Below are 20,064 nucleotides of genomic sequence, written 5' to 3'. Positions count from 1 at the left end.
ATTATTGAGGAGCAAGTACATAACAAGATAAACGCCCTATGTGAAAAGCTTGAACATTTTAAAGTTCTACTTTATCTGTGTGGATGATTTGGGTTGGTTAAGAGTAAAAGAAAATACAGAATAGCCCATTTATAACCTTTCCTGTTAAAATGTTTATCTTTTAAAATTCCATGCTGTTGCACACATACAATAGTATTTTCTTTTATCTCTACTTTAGAAAAAGCACTACAAAGGGGTTCCTGTGCGGATTATTTCCAACAACTTGGGCACAACTGGAAGGCTTAGCTCAAATTTTCCATAATAATTTACCTTGTGCTCAGAATAGTCACATGACGTTTAAGCCACCAGAAAAATTCCTTAGAAAACTGTAAAACTGAAATCATAGACTGACGTTCCGTAAGAGTCAACCATAATTCTTAAACACAGAGGCGAGGGTTAAAATGCTTACTTTTCTCTTTTTAAGGGCTTTAGGAAAGAATAAATAGTTACAGATTTAGTAATGAAGAAAGTCCACCGGGTCTTACTGAGGACTAGTCATAAATCATGCTAAGCCATCTGCGATGCAGATATATCAGGGACAGGAAAAAGTCATTTTGATATCTGTTTTGCATTATGATAACCTTTGCAGGAGTGTTGAGTGCATTTTTGCTAATGTTGACAGAATTGTACTTCTTCCAAAGAGACAAGTGGAAATGTCTGCCTAGCAGCACAATTCAGCTTGTGTTGCTGGGTCAGAAATGCTTAATAATTGACCAGATGGAGACAATGGAACTCTCTGGTTATTGAACCTGTTAGCCTTGATCCCTTGTCAATCACATCATGATAGAGGAAGAAAAGAACAAAATATTCCTCAAAAAGTAAATATGCTCCTCATAGGAATCTAACCTGCAGTGCTGGCAACATTAAAACTGGCTTGAATTCTATGTTGTTTTATTATATTCATGTTGAAAAAGCCCAGGCCGCTCTTCATGCATGATTCCATTTAGATAAAAGAAGGCCATAAAAGAAGTGCTGGGTATAGCCCAGTGACTTGGAGAACCTCATCATAACAAATTTGTGCTTCTGAAAGCTCATAGAAGACAGTCTGTGGACCCCTACATGTCTCCAGTAGCCAGCCACTGTAAGAAAACTTATTTTAGTGGACAGACAGGCTTTGTGGTCAAAGATACCACATACTCTTAAAAAATGTTAGACATTAGGTTTATAATCATATTATGGTCAAACATATTTAAATTGGTAACCTTTTAAAGTTAGACGCATCAATTTTCTTAGCTGTGCACCCTAGTCAAAATCAAACCAAACTTATTTAATGAGAAAATACTTGTTTTTCCTTCACCAAAGGAAAAAAAATTACCACATGCCTTCCGTAACATACAAACACAAAGGTTATTTTTTTTGCATTATTAATTATATATATTTTTTACATGTGGAAATTCTGAACTGATGACATAAGACACACCCCAAAATATGGTATTTTGGCCTAAACTCTTAAATTAGTGATATAATGTATATTTCCTGAAATAAAACCTATTACATAGCACATGACTGATAATTATAAAGAAGGCCAACAAAAACTAAAAAAGAACAACAACTATAAACAATGTATAGAAATATGCATAGCCTGGTTTTACATACCAAAAAGTTCGAATGAGATATTTGCTAGAAGAGTAAATATTTCTGCATAGAATGCATGCTAACAGGTGACCAAGACATTACGTTGTTGGAACAGCGATATTGACAAGGAGAGATGCTTTAAATAAAACAGATCAAATGACAGAATCCCAATAGCCTATCTCTAAGCACTATGTCTAACTTACTTATTGATATTCCTGAGAGGAGAATTTAGAGGTCTCATCAAGCCAACCAATTTACTTTGGTCTTAACTTAATAGACACATTAATGCAAACCTCCAGACAACCCACCTTATAAACAGTAGAACAGACTGCTCTTTGGAAATGAAAGGAAGTGCCCAAAGTGACATTAACATCCAAAAATACAATCAAATACAGAAATTAACCAATCAAAAGTCTGACAAATTAAAAGAAAATCCCAATGTAGGAAAAGCAAGTATAAAAATGAAGAACAATTCCTCCCCTCACCCCCAAATCAAAGAAACAACTAACCAGCTGAGTTGGGAGTTGAGGGCGAGTTAGCTTGGCTTCCATGGGCTGACACATTGGTAGCAGTGACAGCTGTTTTGGCAGCATAAATATTGGCTTCCTCTTGAAATTTACCTATGTTCTTCTTGTACCGGATTCGCTTATTTCCAAACCAGTTTGATACCTAGAGTAGTTTAAGAGAAGATGAGAAAGTTCACATTTCACCCTTCAGAAACATTGCAGAGGAAAAAGAAGGGTTTATGAGAGAGGTGAAGAGGTAAGCTAATTGGTCTTATCCTACTTATATTAATAATTTGGCAACATCAGTAAAAAGCTCTGAAGTAACAGCTTCAAGAGGACAACTAGATACAATGTGATTCTCTTGTTTAATATAACTAAAATTTAGCAAAACCACTGTGATAAAAATCTTCCTATAAAGGAGCTGTTCACGTAAACTAGAACACTTTTAAGTTAGAGCAAGCATTTTACATTTGCTTACGTCTTCAGTTATGCCACTAAAATATAACTAACATTTCAGGAGAAATGCCTCTAGCGTTTATCAATGCGAAAGCTGGCTTTGTGCCATCAAAATACACAGACCTTTAAATATCCATATAGGTACTTTCGTGTGATACATTAATTGCCAATTTTTAGAAGTTACACAACCTGAATGTGGACTGAGATTCTTAGCTGTATTTCACTATAGTCCTTAGGATCAGTGTAATTCAGTCTACCAGATTTCACTGGCTATTTTGTGTAAAGCTTGGTATTATCTACATAAGAAAAAAACTGCAGCATACAAATGATTATCCCTTTGAATTCTAGGATTTAAATGTTAAAGCCAGCAAACACAATAAACCTAATTTACTTTCATTTGTTAATTTATTTCCTTCATGTGGTTCACAGCAGGTGTCTTGGCTCCATTTGGTACCTCTGCTCACTTCATACCAAGACCTCTGCCAGAGGCAAGTGGAGACACAGTTAAATTCAAGTTTTACCCCCATAATTCCTGCCCTGGGAAGGAAAGTTTATATCCCGCATTCCAGATATGACTGTGAACTAAAATGTTGAGGTTTTTATTAATTATAAAACAAACTTTGAATCTGGTGAGGGAAGGGGTTGTTGATGCCACATGTACCACAGCTTACATATCATTTATATTTAATTCCCAACAATGGCAGATAAAGAAAACTGTTGCAAAAGTATACTTATTTTTTAAATGCATTAGCAAACTTAAAACAGCTTATAAGGATTGCACTGAAAGGCCTACACAACTATAGGCCTATTCAACTGTTATGCTATAGCAGAAATGCCAAGCCTTAANAAAAAAAAAAAAAAAAAAAAAAAAAAAAAAAAAAAAAAAAAAAAAAAAAAAAAAAAAACAGAAAAACAAAATGCAATATTAGTAAACAAAAAGTGAAAGAATTCAATAAGAAAATGCTTTATTTATTGTAAATGCTGATGTCTACAGAAAATGAGGTAAACTAGAGGAAAAGACACTTCTGGGTATATTTCAGGATCACTGCATATCTAATTTCACTTTGAAATTTATGTTTTTCTTCATACAACTTTCACTATTCACAGGAATCGGTCATAATTATGGTTGCTTTTTGATTTATGGGATAGGAAAAGAAGAAAAAAGGTAAGGAGATTTTTTTCCCCTCAGATAACTGCACAATCTGGAAAAAGGGAAAAAGATGAAGATAGTTTTGGAGGATATTTGAAGAAGAAACATCTGAGGTCCAATTATATGTGAAAAAAACATGAGATGAAGCTGGGAGAGAAGGGTAATGTGGGAATGAGTCCCTTCTAAATGAGAAGAATGAACTGGTAGGAAGGTGCTAGGTCAGTTCAGATACTTCCTACATTGTCCAACAGACAATGATCTGGACAATGCATACAATCAGCATTTTCATGAATGAACTAATTATTCAACAGTCATGAACTAAGGACCTAATATGCTTTAGGCACTAGGGATGTATAGATAAGAGACATAGAATGAGACATGAAATACAGAAAGAACAGGTTTTATAGGAAGAGCTTGATACACATTTTGAACAAGTTAATTTTGAAGAACCTCTGGGCAGAGCCATGACGAAGTCTAGTGGGAAGTAAAATACATGAGTTTGGTGCTACAGGAGAGAAGTTCCATCAGGTATTCAAATGAAGGTATTATTTGTAGCTGTGAGCATGGAAGAGATCACTGAGATACAGTGTGTAGTAGAGCATTGCTTTTCAAAGTTAAGTGTTCTTGGGGAAGCTGTTAAAATAAATTTTTATTATAGATTTCACCCTCAAAGATTCTGATTCAGAATGAGGGTGACACTCAAGAATTTACACTTCTAACAGGCTCCCAGGGGATGCTGATGCTGCCTTCTGTGGATCACACTTCAAGTAGCTCTGGTGTAGAAAAAGGGTTCTTTAGGGATCTGGGGAGATACCGTCAATAGGCGGATTTCAGATGGATTTGGGTGTATGAGCAGCATATCTTTGTTTTGGGTCATCAATAGTTTTTAGTAGATTTCAAAAGAACTTGCGATTTCAAAAAAAGACAATAATGATATAGCCCAAGAGGTATTCCCTGGCTTTGGGAACTAGAAGAAAGGTTTAATAAATCATGTGATCCAACGAATCATGATGAGTAGATGGGTCAACTAAGCTAAAAAAAAAAAAAAAAAAAAGAGTGAGTTCCCTAGAATCCCACAGTTGACTCTGGTCAAAAACATGCCCCTTCTATGACATCATATTATATTGTCTCCCATTGGACTTGTTTAGCACTGGTAGCTTGGTTGCTTTGGGGAGAGACAGATGTGATGGTGGAGAAAGAATGGCATGACCTTGGCATGGGCAGAGGAAAGGGAAAGGTGACAAAATATGTAAATAAGCATTTTAATGGACACGCTATTTGTACCTTGAGTTTCTGTAATGAAGGAAGTGAAGGTTGCTGAAACAGATCGGGATTTTAACTTGTATCTAGCTATACGATAAATTATCTCCATGAGGATTCCTTTTACCTTCAATAGGGAGTTGAAATTCTGAATTCCACATTTGGAATTCAGACAGTAGTAATTTAGTTCTACTTTAAAAAGCAGAAGTTCCATGAAAAAATTCACTGATTTGATACTTGCTGCATGTTTGTGGTCCACACCTAGAAGCATTCCTCAAACATGTAGCAAATATAAAAAAGTATTAATTCCCTTTTTTCATGGACAAGGGGTCTAGATTTGGAAAAGAATGGTGATAGCTCTAGAAAAAACTAGGCTACTTGAGTTTGACCATGGACGTTCCAGTTTCTCAGAATTGCCAAGACTGAAAATGACCTTCGGCTGGGTCAAAGCACCTAAGGAAGGCCTAGGGTAAAAAGGAGTCAATTCATTCTGCTTCATCTGAATCAGAATGTTTTCAAGGATATTTGCTGCTGCAAAGTCATCCTAGTTTGGTGGGAAGGCTTGGGCAATCCCTTCATTGTCAATAGCTTTTGTGGAGCTCTGTATTCTGACTGGACCTAATTCTGTATAGCTAAACACAGGTTGATGAGATCGGCACCCTGCTGGGATTAACAGAAGTTGGGATTCAATTCAAGGAGGTACAGATGCTCAGTTTATATAGAAGAGCATCTACTTCATTTAAAAAATGGTAAGTGAAATTTCTTGCTAGAGTAGCCTTCAGTACTCTCTCCCCTCCCCAGTTTTAATGGAAATACCAGTACATTTAATTCTCCTGCATGTGACAAAATTCTAAGAAAAACTTTTTCCAACAAATTTTATAACCTTCACTACTGGTCTCAACTAGAAACCAGTGGTGATATTTGAGGTTCAGGCTGAATAAGAAGTTTGGGTGGATCTTTTGAACGGACAAAATGTACATACATACAAATACTGCCTACTTTGCTGCTTCATATTCATTTTGAAAACTCTAAGCCTATAAAAATTTTATATCATGTAGGTTTCCAAGTCAACAGACACCACCTGTTACAGTTATTGCTGTTTGCGGGAAGGGGGCATTCAGTGACATTTTGTTCAACCATTCCAACACAATCATAGTGACATGTTAAAATTCCTACACTCCATCAGTTACAGAGTCAGCACATCAAGAGGAGACATTTAAGTTCCTTTCATTTAAAAGGCTATATAACAACTAGTTCCATTCACTGACTCTTAAAGTTCCTGGGTTGGGCAAAAAATAATTGGCTAAGGAATCTACTGAGTTTGAATAAACATCGTGAGGAACGCAGGTAACTTTCCTAGCACACTTAACACCTCACCCATTTGAAGCAAAGGAGTGCACGATGGGAAGGACCCTAACCCTGTTTTTACACTGTACTCGTTCTTCTCTTCCTTCTGCTGGTTCTTCTCAAGTTTTGCCAAGTGCTTACCTAGAAACTCACTTACGCACATACACATCAAGCGCTTACCTTGATTTTTTAAGGCTATAGCTGATGGAACCTGCAAGGCATGAATATCCAGTAAAGCAAGACCGCTAAGAGCCTGCCTTGGAGGTCCCACCACGGCCAGGCTACAGGCTGAGGCAGTTGAGGGCGGCTTACCTGTGAGACTGTGATGCCGCACTTCTTGGCTAACTCCTCTTTGGCTTCCTCACTGGGATAAGGGTTGCTGAGATGGGAATAGAAATATTCATTCAGGATTTCTGTGGCTTGCTTGTTGAAATTCCGTCTCTTCCGCCTTTGAAAAGAGAAAGGAAACAACAACAAAAAAGCTCACACCAAATAAATATAAAATGGGAGAGAATAGAATCTACTTCTGGGAGAAGACAAATTTTTGAGCAAAAGGTGAATTGGAACAGATTTACCAAAAGGAGCTGGATGCCAAAACCATCATTAAAAGCATTTTCTCAATACTTCATGGTGTACCATCTGGGTACCCAACAGGAACAGTGGGCACAGATATTTTTGCAGAGTAGTGAGGGGCATAAAGTTTCAAAATTCAGGCTAACTTGGTTGTTTTTTTTTTTTTTTTTTTGAGATGGAGTTTCACTCTGTCGCCCAGGCTGGAGTGCAGTGGTGCAATCTTGGCTCACTGCAACCTCTGCCTCCCGGGTTCAAGCAATTCTCCTGCCTCAGTCTCCTGAGTAGCTGAGATTACAGGTGTGCGTCACCATGCCAAGATAATTTTTGTATTTTTAGTGGAGATGGGATTTCACCAGGTTGGCCAGGCTGGTCTCAAACTCCTGACCTGATGATCCACCCGCCTCAGCCTCCCAAAGTGCTGGGATTACAGGTGTAAGCCACCACACCCAGGCCCATCTTGCTTTTGAAGCCTGATCAATTGAATGTCAGCCGGGTGATTTTGATCAGCTTCTTCAATTAAAGTGAAGAGGGTCATACTGACCTCACAGGGTGCGAGAAGGGAAGAAATGAGGCCACACGAAGACAGCATTCAGCACAGTGACCAACACGTGGCAGGCGCTATGACTTGGTCTTTCTTCCTACCAGGTTCCAGGCACTGGGATTTACCCCTCCCTCTTGGCAATCAATTCAAGTTATTAATTTTTCACAACTCTACTGAGGTAGACATGGTTACTCAAATTTACAGATGAAGAACTGAGCTCAAAGGTCACTCAGCTGGTATGTTACAGAGTCAAGGTATTAACTCAGGTCTGACCGACTACAAAACCCCATCTCTCTCTTCTATACAAATTGGCTCCTTGCAATTACACAGAGCCTCTGTAGCCATAAGTTAAAAATAAGTTATCAAGTTCTTTCCATTCTATCCCCATGTAAATGTATGTAACATTTTTAAAAGGCATCTGCAGAAGAGGGCATGGAACTGACTGAAATTAACCCCCAACAGTTTGACCTCTCTCAAAAGGAGAGAAGTGGCACTTCTTAAGCAAGAACAGCTGCTAAATGGTAAAACAAAAGCCCATAGAAATCTTTTTCATATACAGGTTGCCAAAAAGGAGAAAATCACTTCTTTTGAATAAAAGCATTTTTCTGCCTTTTTTAAAAAAAGTGCTAATTGAACTAATTTAAAGTGAGAATCACTTTACCGCTTCCTGACAATGAAGGTCTGTGGATAGTTGCAGGAGTTGGGTAGGGACTCCAGGCTCACTGCAAGGGCTGGCTGGCCCTCCTTGAAGTGTGAGGCCTTCATCTTTAAATTAGCTCGCTTAGCACTGTTGCCTTTCTTGCTTTTATTAAAACCTTTTCCATATGGAAAAGATTTCCAGAACATCTCTGATGATGCCAGGATATGGGAGTTCCCAATTTAGCCAACAGAAAGCACTGACGGCCTTGCCAGACAGGAAATTCAGCTAATATTGTATTTTCAGGGTCCCACTTGGATTAATTAACACAATAAAGTGCCTGATTTTACTGGGTGAACTCCATCTGTCCACAGGTGTTAACCACATCTGTCCAGATTATACCAAGCCCAAGTCACTCTCCTAAATCACGCTGAGTTTCTGGGTCACCCAGCATCAGAAATTGTATAGACTGGATTTAAAAACTCAACTACAAAGTAGGCATGTGTTAAAAGCTCTTTCACGATGGGAATTTGAGGAAGATAGCCAAGTGGCTAACAGGGTCTGCAGGCCAGGCTTTAGATAACCTTTGGTTTCTCCTTCTTCTTCGCCTAAAGAAGGCTGTTGTTTTAGGCCTGGGGAACTGGACCCTGAAGGCTCCCTAATTGGGAGTCTCCGTTCCTTCATTCAGTTGTTTACATTAGCATTACTGTGTATTTTTTGGGACTCTTCCAATTGAGCTCAAAGGAAACCTCTCTGGAATGAGCCGGTGGTACGCGGATGGTGCAGACAGCTGTTCCCAGCTCTTCTCTCCTTGTGATGTGTGATCTTCCCTAGGTGGTCTCATCTACTCTGATGGACTCGCTTATCACCTCTTTTAGTAGCTGTCTCAATCTACGGCCTTTGAAATCCTAGGATCAGGATTTTTCAGAATTTCAAGAAACCTAGTGAAAATAACGTCTTTCTACAATAAGGTTGAGCCAACTGAGACACCTGGTTTCTTTGCTTTGGCTTGAAGTGTTATCACCTTGGCGAGTTAACATTTGTGATTTCAAACCAATCAGTAGCTTTGCAAGTTGGGCATCTAGGTTTTGAATTTAAGACATTTGGAAGTTGATTAAATATTACTGGATAAATATGGTGTTTAGGGACAGAAAACATTTGAATCACAGGGTCCATGGGGGAAGTTTTTTTTAAAGGACTCACGACAGTGAGATGTGTAGACATTGCAGACATACACTGCTAACTACCAAATTTATTACCTCCTACTCTAATACCTCTGCTAAGAGCCACTGGCCCATTTATGACTACAGACTCTAGGCAACTTCAAATAAACTGTTTCCAAAACTAACATCACCTTTTACCCAAATCAGCTCCATTTTCCTTGTTATCCTTATTATTTAGTGAAATTACTATAGATAGGGTTCATTATATTTGCTAATTTGTTCATTCATTCATTCATTCGAAGATTTGGGTATCCAGCATGTGCTAGAAACTGGAAGTGATTCTCAACTCTTCCTGCTTTCTTACCTTCATCAAATGATTGGCCCCAAAGCAAGTCCTGCCAGTTCTATGCTTTCAAATCTATCTCTTTTGTTCCATTCTAATTGCACCGCTATTTGTGAAATGAGTGAAGAGAAGCCACTGCCTATCACATGCTTGTATGACTAGTGCTGCCCAAGAGTACTTTCTGCTATGAGTGAAATGTTCTATATCTCTGCTGTCCAATATAGTAGTCAGTGACTACATGTGGCTACTGAGCAGGTGCAATGTGGCTAGAGTAACCAGAGAGCTATTTTTTAAACGTTTATTTTAATTTAGTATTTAGTTAAATTCAAAATTAAATAGCTATATACCAGACAGTGCAACAATGGATCAATGCTTTCCAAAAATAGCACCCAAGAAGCCCTCCTGGAAAAAGATTGTAGCTCTGGGGACACCATCGAAAACATAAATATCTTTGGAACCTCTTGTTTTAGTCTACTCTAACATATATCAACGTTTATCTTAAAATACGAACTTTTCCTTTTGAATACTTATGGAAAATGTGGAAGGTATATCAGTTTATTTTGTGTGGCCCTAGTTTGAGGAGCATGGGCTACAATAATTGTTCCTTATATTCTTTCTTCTTCAATCCAGCTCATCTTCCAGAGAATCACTAACAGTAACCTTCCTAAACCATGGATACGATCATGTCACTAATCATTATAAAATTTAACAATGATGGGTATATACATTAACATAATATGAGTCTTGGGAAAATAAGCTACTTATCGAGGGTCATATACGTCATCAGAGTTGTGGCCAGAATTTGAATCCTGTGCAATTTGATGTGCTAATTTCCCATATTTCTTCCTTAAATAGCTCTGAGGGTTTCTGCTGCTTCATTGGATAAATTTAAAATCTTCACCGGTATAGTTAAGGGTTTTCAGTGGCTCTTTCCTATCCCTAGTGCCTCATTTCCCCTCAATCCTACACATGCTCTGTACAGTTTCGTCTAGCCACATCATATGCCTCTGCATTCCCCAAAGTCTCGTGGCTTTCATGCTCCTGTGCCTCTTTACACCACCCTGCATATTTCTCTCCCACAACATCCGCCACAGATTTACATATGTCTCCCCAACTAAACAGCAGATTCCTCAAAGGCAGGACATAGCTCTCACTCATACTTGAAACCCTTGTGTCCAACACATAGTAAGGTAAGGAATGCTGGGTGAAGTGGAATTATGTTGTTTTATTTTGTTGTTATTCCTTCTATTTGGCAAACATCCCGCTCCTCTGAGACTCAGTATTTTCTGCCCTCTCTCTGGATCCTTTCCTTCGAGTGAAGTAGGTGGATGAATGAACCTAATGTGTAACATGCGGTGTTATGTATAGCTGTAACAGTGTTTGTCCCATGAGATTATGAGCTCTGTGAAGGTAGGACCCACGTTTATATGCATTTTTTTCATCTTTGATGTTCCAGTGGCTACTACAACATCTGGCAGATAGTAAGAGCTCAGTTAGATAAACCGGTAAGTCTAAGCAGGGTGCCGGTGTGACCAGACTAGATCTTCTTGGATGTCCTCTCCTCTTTCTTGCCCTCCTACTCTTTGGCAGTTTACTTTAGGTAATCCCCACTATTGCAGTGAAGCACACAGACGTACTTTTAATCACCTGTTTATGTTACTGTTATTTCCAGCAAAATGTTATAGAAAAAGTTAAGATTATTGCTTGGCAATCATTTAGAGAGCTTATAAGTTCTCTCTCTCTTTTAACAACGACACACAAAAAAATGTGATTTATAGTCCTGATAATAAACTTACCAAGTTGTAGGGCACAGTGCTTGGTCTACAGCATGGTAAGATAAATGCTGAATGAATGGAATTTTTAAGTTAAACTTTCCTGGTACAGTTAGGTCAGTCTAAGGAAGAGACAGGAAATGACTTGAGTGGGATAAACCTGGTCCCAGAGCTCAGTTGAGGAGTGTGGTTGACAGAATTCCAAAACTCTAGACCCTGGTATCCACACCTTCCCTGCGAGTAGACGGGATGGTAAATACGATTAGGCTCCTCATCAGCTGACTTTTGAGTAAATGAAAGGGAAGATGCGATTAAAGTCTTAAAATGGGACGTTTCTCCTGCTGGCCCTCAGGAAGAAAGCAGACAGCCAAATTGTGAACTGCCTATTGAGTAGGGCAGCCTCTAGGTACTGAGGCCCTCAGTCCTACAATTAGAAGGAAATGAATTCTGCCAAGAACGAGAACGAGCTTGGAAGGAGACCCTGAGCCTCAGATGAGATCACAGCCTCAGCTTATAGCTTGATTACAGCTTCGTTGTGGCTAGGGCAGGGGATCCAGCTAAGCCATGCCCAGGCCCCTGACCAACAGAAACTGTGCGATAATACACTTGTGTTGTTTTAAGCTGCTTAATTTGTGGTAATCTGGTATGCAGCAATAGAAAGCTAATACAATGAGTGTTCCACAACAAAGTAGTAACACTCAATTCTACACACCTATTAGATTACAAAGACTAATCCTATTACTAAATCAAGTCCTCTTTGTATTTTATTTGTCTTCCATGAAATCTTTTTTTGGTGAGGCCCTGCCTATTAGACGCATGGTTTAGAGGAGCATGTGAATATCTGCAGTGAGTATGTCTTTCTTACTAAGTTTGCTTAGCTATCTCTCCCAATTATAGTAACTGATGCTGGAGGCACTGATGTGAACTCCCCAAAAAGGATGTCTGGCAAACATTTATTTTGGAACTGAGAAGGCCATTTGCTCAGCCTTAGGCTGGCATTTGGGGTCATGTTCTTCGACTGGTAATAAATATACCCCCAAAATAAAATGATAGTAACAATGACAATAGGTTAGTTGTTTTAGTTTTGAATCCTGGCTCAGAGGCAATGATTCAAAGGTTGTCACCAAAGCAAGAAAAAGACCCTGTATTCAAGTGACTGTCCTTCTGGTGCCAACTGGAACACTGCAGGCCAAGGCTGGTGGATGTGAAAGGAACTATGCACAAAGCTCGCTTAGCTTTGTGTCCTTTAGAGTCTGCCCTTCAACTGGGCACAGCAGAATTACTGAGAGACGACACCCAGTGAAACAGTAATTTTGCTCCGCCTTTCTCTCTGCTTGCTTTCTTGAAAAGAACCCAGTCTGGACCCAATCTTTCTTTTTGTTTTTTCAATATCTGCCAACATAAATACTAACTCCAGCATTTTAACTAGGGGAGTTACCATGGAGATGTAAACAATCCATGCGGGGTGGCAGTGGCTGCCGCGCAGAGGAAGGACCCAAACAGAGGCCACCAGTCACTTGCACTTTGCACTGTGTGAACAGCCTGCGTTAAAGAAGCCGGGCAGACAGCAGGCCATGGGTGAGGAAGAGGCACAGAGGATCCTGCTTGAAGGTGACTTTGCCTATTTCCACTCCAGCACTATACCCAGCTGGGGAAAATTACCTTTGTTTTTACTTTCTCTTGACTTCTGCTATGGAATTCTACTGGCCCAGAGATACATTTTGCTAGCTGGCATTCTCATGTTATATTCCATGCAACCCAAAATACACTGACTAAAACGAAGTGAGGAGAAGATGCCAGGGTGTCTTAAAGAGGTCCAAGGACTGTAATGGCCACAATTGGGAAGACAGAGAAAAATGCAGGTAGGTGAGCCGAATAAAACGTGATCTCAGCGCTGAAAACACTCAAGGGGAGTCATAAATCGTTTTACCAGACTGAAAAGTGTCAAAATTATAGATCGTGAAATGGTGCACTGACCCTGACCTAGCTAATGTTCTAATGATAAAAATAACAGACTGGGATTATTATCAAGAATTTAAATATGAACGGTGTCTGAATTCACAGATGACAAATTTAAGACAAACTATAGATCACAAAGCACACCCATAATCAAAATGCATTTCCTAGATGAATTATCAAAATATTCTTCTATAGTAGATGAAAGAGATAACTATTACCATCTTACAGGCTAGATAACAGAAGCAAAAGGACTCAAAGGGATTCACATAAATCCATCGGTCTAGAGTGTGGGGGTGTCAAGAGATGACCACTTGTTCTGTGTTCTCAGTTCTTGTCTTCTTTTAAAGGCCCTTTCTATCTATGGTTTTTTCAAGTGAATGCTCTGAACTCACAAGTAAGGACGTGAGGAGCAATGCCAGATGGAAACCATCAAACCAACTTGGCCCCCGTTAGACCACCTACTTGTCCCTCTGTGTCCAAAGTGCCATGTCTTATTCTGCACTCCTAAAATTAGCCCAGAGACAGCAATTTACTTAGAAATATTTGCTGAATCGAATGGAGTGCACTCTCTGTCCATCTATAGTGTGGAAAAGATCCCAACTTCCAAGCAAATGGAATAAACTTTATTGAAGAGAGCCTGTCGCGGTAGAATGCTAGTAAGACAGCGGTAGGCCCATAGTTATAAGATACAACTATAAAAGAGGTACCTAGTGCTGTGAAAAGAAAAAACTGACTGCACCTGTCTTCCTTGCTGCTGCCCAGAGTGCATAACAGTAGTGATAAAGATTATCCCCTCCAACCACATGTCTTCCTGGTACTATGTGAAACCAATGGCCTATCTAGTCTCACAGAACCATCCTTAGGCGACCACATGGCTCAGTGTTGATGGGATAAAACTAGAGCCTGTAGAAGGGGCCAGCTGTGGACTCCAGCCCCAGATAAATGACTCCCAGATAGGGCAGGACAGCCTCCTGGGAGACTCACCGCGCATCCAGAAATCGGGAACGCAGGATCATCACAGCCTCGCACGTGCTCTGCTTCAGCTGCATCTGGATGGAGCTGAACTTGCGGTGGATGATGCTGACCATCCGCTCAATCTCCTTTGGGGAGATGGGCCTGGTCCGGCTTTGCTCTCGAAGGAGATTCATCACATGGGTGGTGAACTCGTTGCAGGCCTGGAAAGGCAGGACAAGAAACACAGAGTCATTGAGGGTCCAAGCCTCAATAGGCATCATGCCTACGACATCAGGCCACATGGGCTTTTCTAGAGACTCGTGTAAAGCAAGAAAACTGGGATAGTTTGTGGTCGACGTCCCTTCCCGCTTCTGTGGCTCTAAGTTTTGGCCATACTGTTGAATTTTTCTTTAAGAGAAAAAAATTTCTTAATCATTTTAATCTTTTTTTTTTTTCCCATGATTTTACCACAGTGAAAGGTAAGAATATGACTTCTAGTACAAAACATACTATACTACCCTTTGCCCCAAAGTTAACAGCCAAAGAGAGTTTCGGGTCAAATATATCATGTGCTTTCTGCCTTGCTCATTATTTCTGATATAGGAGTGCTTCCAAATACTCAATTTTAGAATGCATAAACAGCCAAAAGAGTTTAAATGGAATCATAGAATTAAAAGCTTTGATAAGTCTTCCAGGAGATTTCTCATCCATCTGTTTCTAGTTCAAGTTTTATTATAAGAACTTCCTCTCCTGTTCTGGCCTTCTGAAGATCCACTATGTCTATAACACAAAGGGAACCTGTCCCCGGGGTCTTAGAAAAACAGCATCAAAACATGATTGAGAGGATTCAGGAACTATCCCTGTAGAAATAAAACTCTCAGTTTATAAACGAGCATATCATCGGTTCTGGAAGTGGAGTTGGAAATCATATTTCCTCATCTCCTTATTTAACAGGTAAAAAAAACCTGTGGCCCGGAGAGGTAAAGAGACATTTCCATAGGCACACAGCAAACATGAAGAGGTAGAGGTAGGGCCTGAGCTCTTCCAATTTTAGGCCAGGGCCTCTATCCTTTCCTAGAGTCTGAGCTTGCTCCTCTGAGAACTCCTGCCCTCTCTTTCGTTAGTATGACTTAGCATCTGTAATCTGGTTTCCTTAGCTGAGCATTCAACGAAACATGTATTCACAGATTCACTCAAAGCAATACTGTAAAACTGTAATAGATTTGCAACAAAAAAGACAAGATGATGCTCTGAGAGTTAAAGAACTAAAAACTCAATTGCTCCAGCTTACTAACAGCAGAAACATGTCCATTATTGATAACATGGCACTGCCGTTGTCATATGTGTCAATAATTTGGTAACTAACAATAGGACACATTTACTGATTATCTAAGAAATCCTTTGAGGTTGGTTGGCAAAAGGTAATAGGCAGGTGCATCCACTGGGCTGTGTCCACACTGGTGAATGGGGGCCTGGGTTTTTGACCCTGCCTCTGTGAATATTGAAGCACCTTTCACTACATAGTGCCTCATCTAATTCACCCAAAACTGGATTTAATCGTTCCCGACCCTTCAGCAAGGCTAACAGCACCTATGCTCTTGTGCTGTGACCTGCAGACTGAGCAAATCCCTCACATGAACACAGTGGAGAGGCTAAGTGACAGCACAGCCTGCCCGGGTCCAGCTCCTGACTCTGGGACTCACTCAGCTGTGGGTCTTCACAGTTACTTAACGTATCTGTGCCTTGTTCTTCTAATTTGTGAAATGGAGATGACAATACCCACCTCAAAGCGTAGTAAGGATTAAATGAGTTACTGTATGCGTGCCTGGCCCTACAAATACATGTCATAATTATCTCTTCAAAATATAGATAACATAGAAATCCAACATATTTGTCTATATTGATAACTGGGTAAACTTCTCCAGTCTTCAATTTCCCTCTTGGTAAAAATAAAGTTGGTAATAAATCCCTCCTGTCCTCTCTGCAGGCCTATGCAGAAGATGAATCCACAGAAGATCAGGTCCTTACGGCATGTTACTCTCCACTCTCCATGGAAAAGTGCTATATAAACATGAGATCTATACAGTAAGCTCATTCCCTAGCCAGCTCCGGCGCCCGGAACTAAACAACTAAGAGAAGGAATAAAACCTGGCAGCAAGTTGGCTGAAATTCGGAGGCCTCGGGATGGAGGGCTAGGCACACAGCAAGCATCCCAGCCGTCTTTCTAGGGAAACAACCTCCAGCCCGGATGCAGCCTCCCCACCTCGTCTGGGCTCCAAGAGAGGAGGGGCTGGATGTGAGGGAGCACTGTCAAGTGCACCAGCTCTCAGCTGGGAAGCCACAGTGCTCAGCTAATAATAATGTGCTTCATTATGGTGAATAAAAATATTCACAATATCTGGTGTTTATTCAGGGCATTTTATCCCAGGGCCCTTTCTGCTCTGCAATAAACAGACAGTGGAGTTGTTTCACCCACTGCTGAGGTGGATGGAGCAAGGCAGCTGCTGAACAGCTGCTGAGGAACATACAACAGAGGGCAGAGAAAAGGTCCAAGTCCATTTTAGATGGACAGAGCATACTAATCCAGATTTTTCTAGTACCTGAGCTATCCACACCTCCTCTTCACTTCCCTCAAGTCTTGTACCTTCAGAAGCCGGGCTACTTCTGATAGGACAGGCACCCGCAATGTGACAGTAATGTGAGTATTTGGGGTTACAACTATTTAAACAAAACCCTCACATGCTGAAGGTTTCTGCAACAGAGGAGACTCTACTATAGGTTATTATATATAAAAAAAAAGTTGGCCAGGTGCAGTGGCTCATACCTGTAATCCCAGCACTCTGGGAGGCTGAGGTGGGTGGATCACAAGGTCAGGAGTTCGAGACTAGCCTGGCCAAGATGGTGAAACCCCGTCTCTACTAAAAATACAAAAATTAGCTGAGCATGGTGGCGGGCGCGTGTAATCTCAGCTACTCGGAAAGCTGAGGCAGAGAATTGCTTGAACCTGAGAGGTGGAGGTTGCAGTGAGCCCAGATCACACTACTGCACCCCAGTCTGGGTAACAGAGTGAGACTTCATCTCAAAAAAAAAAAAAAAAAGTTACTTTCTGGGAGCTCAGGCTGCCTCCACAGGGCAGAGGGATTTCCAACAGGCCTCCCAGGTTTCAGGGCAAAGTTGTTTCTGGAAGCAGACAATGAAAGGGAAGCCTTTCAGAAGTCTTGTAAAAGGTTTCAGTTTACATCCTGAACTATAGGACCTATCTTCTTCCTTGACTCCTTCAAAAAGGTGGATTGGATTGAGATCCAAGGATGAGATTGGATTTGGCTGCCAATCTCATCAACAAAAGCAACTGGGATCCTAGGGCTGTCTCAGCTGTGAACTGAATTCACCCAGAGCAGTTCAGCATTAGAGATTCAGTCCTGAAATTTCCCAACAGCATCATTTACAAAAGCTGAAGAACCCTACAAAACCGCAAGAGGATATTTTCTTAAAACAGAACTTGGAATAAAATTCAGGTTTCTGACATCATGGTTTGATCTATTATAACATACCAGCTCTTAAACACCTCATAGTTACCACGATGATCTGCTGAAAAAGTGTTTTACCAATCCCATTTAATAAATAAAACAATTTTCTTCCTAAAGAAAGTCTCCAGAAGCCTCCTTTATTTAATAACCTCAGGGTGAAACAATGGCTGATTCAGGTAGTTTTTGTTTTGTTTTTGGAGGGACATGGGTGAGGGTGAGCTACGACAGTTAGTTATTATGTAGTTACCTGCCATCGCCATGCCAAAAATAAAACAACAGAATTAATTATTAAGTAATCAATTTGGTAATTTCAGGCAGGTACTGCTAAAATAGAGAGTGGCATTTTCACTTGACCATGGTTTTTTATTTTTTAAAAATCCCCATAAGGAACCATTACAGGAAAATGAAGAAGATATTGTCTCTCAGACACACTAGCTAGAAGGTTAATAGTGTAATTTCCCTACAATCTGCTGTTTACTATAATTAACAACACAACTAATATTAATAAATTATTAAGCATCCAAAATGTATTAAGCAGTATTCACTTCTTAACTAGAAAATGCCCATATAAACAAATAGATGATATTTTAGTACTTTTAAAAGATGACTACTACAACCTCTACCCTGAACATAATTTGCTTCTGCACTGATGGAGGTTTTAAGTTCCCAATTTCCAATATCTTTATTATTTAGAGTAGGTAGGTACTCACAAGAAGTTTCTGAAGAAAATATTTTTATCACAACTCTTTCTTAGGTACCAGTAATCCAGTCCAGGGAAGTAACAGAGAGACTGGTTACCCCAGTGCCTAAAGACATCCACACTCTCTTCTTACAAAGTGGAGTCAGACATTGCTCCAATGAGAGCCCTTGGGCTCAGGGTCAAATCCAGGATTCTAGGGCAAATTCTCTCCCTCATTAAATGTGTGACCTCCGCCACATCTTAACCTCTTTGATCTCCATTTCCTCATCTGTGTCAAAATGGAGCGGATGACAGTACCTGTGCTGGGTACCCGATCTCTAGATTGCCTTGAGGAGCAAGTGTCATTATGTCAGCCGCAGCGTTTTGTAATTGGCGACATGCTATTGAAATGTGCTATGGCTGTCATAATTTTTACTCATTTTGGATGAGGATGGAAGAGTGACAAGAAGGTTCAAATCAAGAAAACAGTTCTATGTTGCTGGCAACCTGAGCTCCGACTAAAGACAGTTTCAACAGCTTCCAACCTAATATCCATTGCAGTTATGGTTTAGTAAAGGAAGTCACACTCTGGGCTTGTCTTGTGTCCTGTTCTTTGGCATGAGTTAACCTGGAGGACAAATCGAGGACAGCTTGCTATGCCAGAGGACAGGCTTACTGGTGAAGATGAAGTAGGAAGAACAATGGGTCGTAGGAACCTAAGAGGTCAGTGAGAGGTCTGTCCCCATTTGCCTTCCAAAATTTAGGTTAGGGCAGACCGCAAATTCTAAATGATGGACAGGCTAGGGAAACTCATGGTTGACCCAGCTCTCTGAGCTCAGCATTGCCTGGGATATGGGGAAATCTCTATATGAGCCAACACTGTGGTGAGAACATTTGTTCCTTCTCAAGAAGGCAAAGGAGGATGACTCACAGGTTCTTATCACAGCTTGCTTTTATTTCCCTTCCCTTCACCCTCCCTACACCTTGTCTGAGGGTCAAATTTCACTATTCTTGGCTTTAAGCTTCACAGCAATTTTTTCCCCTCATAAAAGAGAGGATTTTGTAGAAATCCATTCCAAAGGTAGATAGAAGTGCAGTAATGAAACTTTATTCACTTTAAATTTTAAAATGCCTATTTCTATTTTAAAATTTAAATTTTCTATTAAGTTTGCATTTGCCCTCTACCTAGTTATGAGTGGACTGCACAGGCTCTTCTCTCTTCCACCTTTTCTCTCTCTTCTTTTTAGGCTTTTAAAAAGAAAGGGGCCAGGTGCGGTGACTCATGCCTGTAATCCCAACATTTTGGGAGGCTGAGGCAGGCGGATCACCTGAGGTCAGGAGTTTGAGATTAGCTGGCCAACATGGTGGAACCCTGTCTCTACCAAAAACACAAACATTAGCCAGGCGTGGTGGCATGCGCTTGTAATCCCAGCTACTTGGGAGGCTGAGGCAGGAGAATCTCTTGAACCAGGAAGACAGAGGTTGCAGTGAGCTGAGACCATGCCACTGCATTCCAGCCTGGGTGACAGAGTGAGACCCCGTCTCAAAAAGAACAAAAACAAAACAAACAAAAACAAACAAAA

At 40.3% G+C, this 20,064-nt stretch overlaps 1 protein-coding gene across 2 annotated transcripts in view; it reads right to left on the bottom strand.

Annotated features, from left to right (window-relative positions):
* Positions 1-20,064, bottom strand: part of PBX1 (PBX homeobox 1) — a 298,486-nt gene that overhangs the window by 38,232 nt on the left and 240,190 nt on the right. For both annotated transcript variants that reach the window (XM_017534042.2, XM_017534040.2), the window contains 3 exons: positions 14,306-14,496; positions 6,646-6,781; positions 2,124-2,283 (listed from right to left, as the gene is read on the bottom strand). In XM_017534042.2, coding sequence (XP_017389531.1) covers positions 2,124-2,283; positions 6,646-6,781; positions 14,306-14,496 — 487 coding nt within the window. The remainder of the gene's footprint in view (positions 1-2,123; positions 2,284-6,645; positions 6,782-14,305; positions 14,497-20,064) is intronic.

Source organism: Cebus imitator, unplaced genomic scaffold (genome assembly GCF_001604975.1).
Source record: "Cebus imitator isolate Cc_AM_T3 unplaced genomic scaffold, Cebus_imitator-1.0 Scaffold84, whole genome shotgun sequence".
In the NCBI taxonomy this organism is placed as follows: domain Eukaryota; kingdom Metazoa; phylum Chordata; class Mammalia; order Primates; family Cebidae; genus Cebus; species Cebus imitator.
Note: the sequence above shows the minus strand (reverse complement) of the source record. Positions and strands in the feature narration are given on the sequence as shown.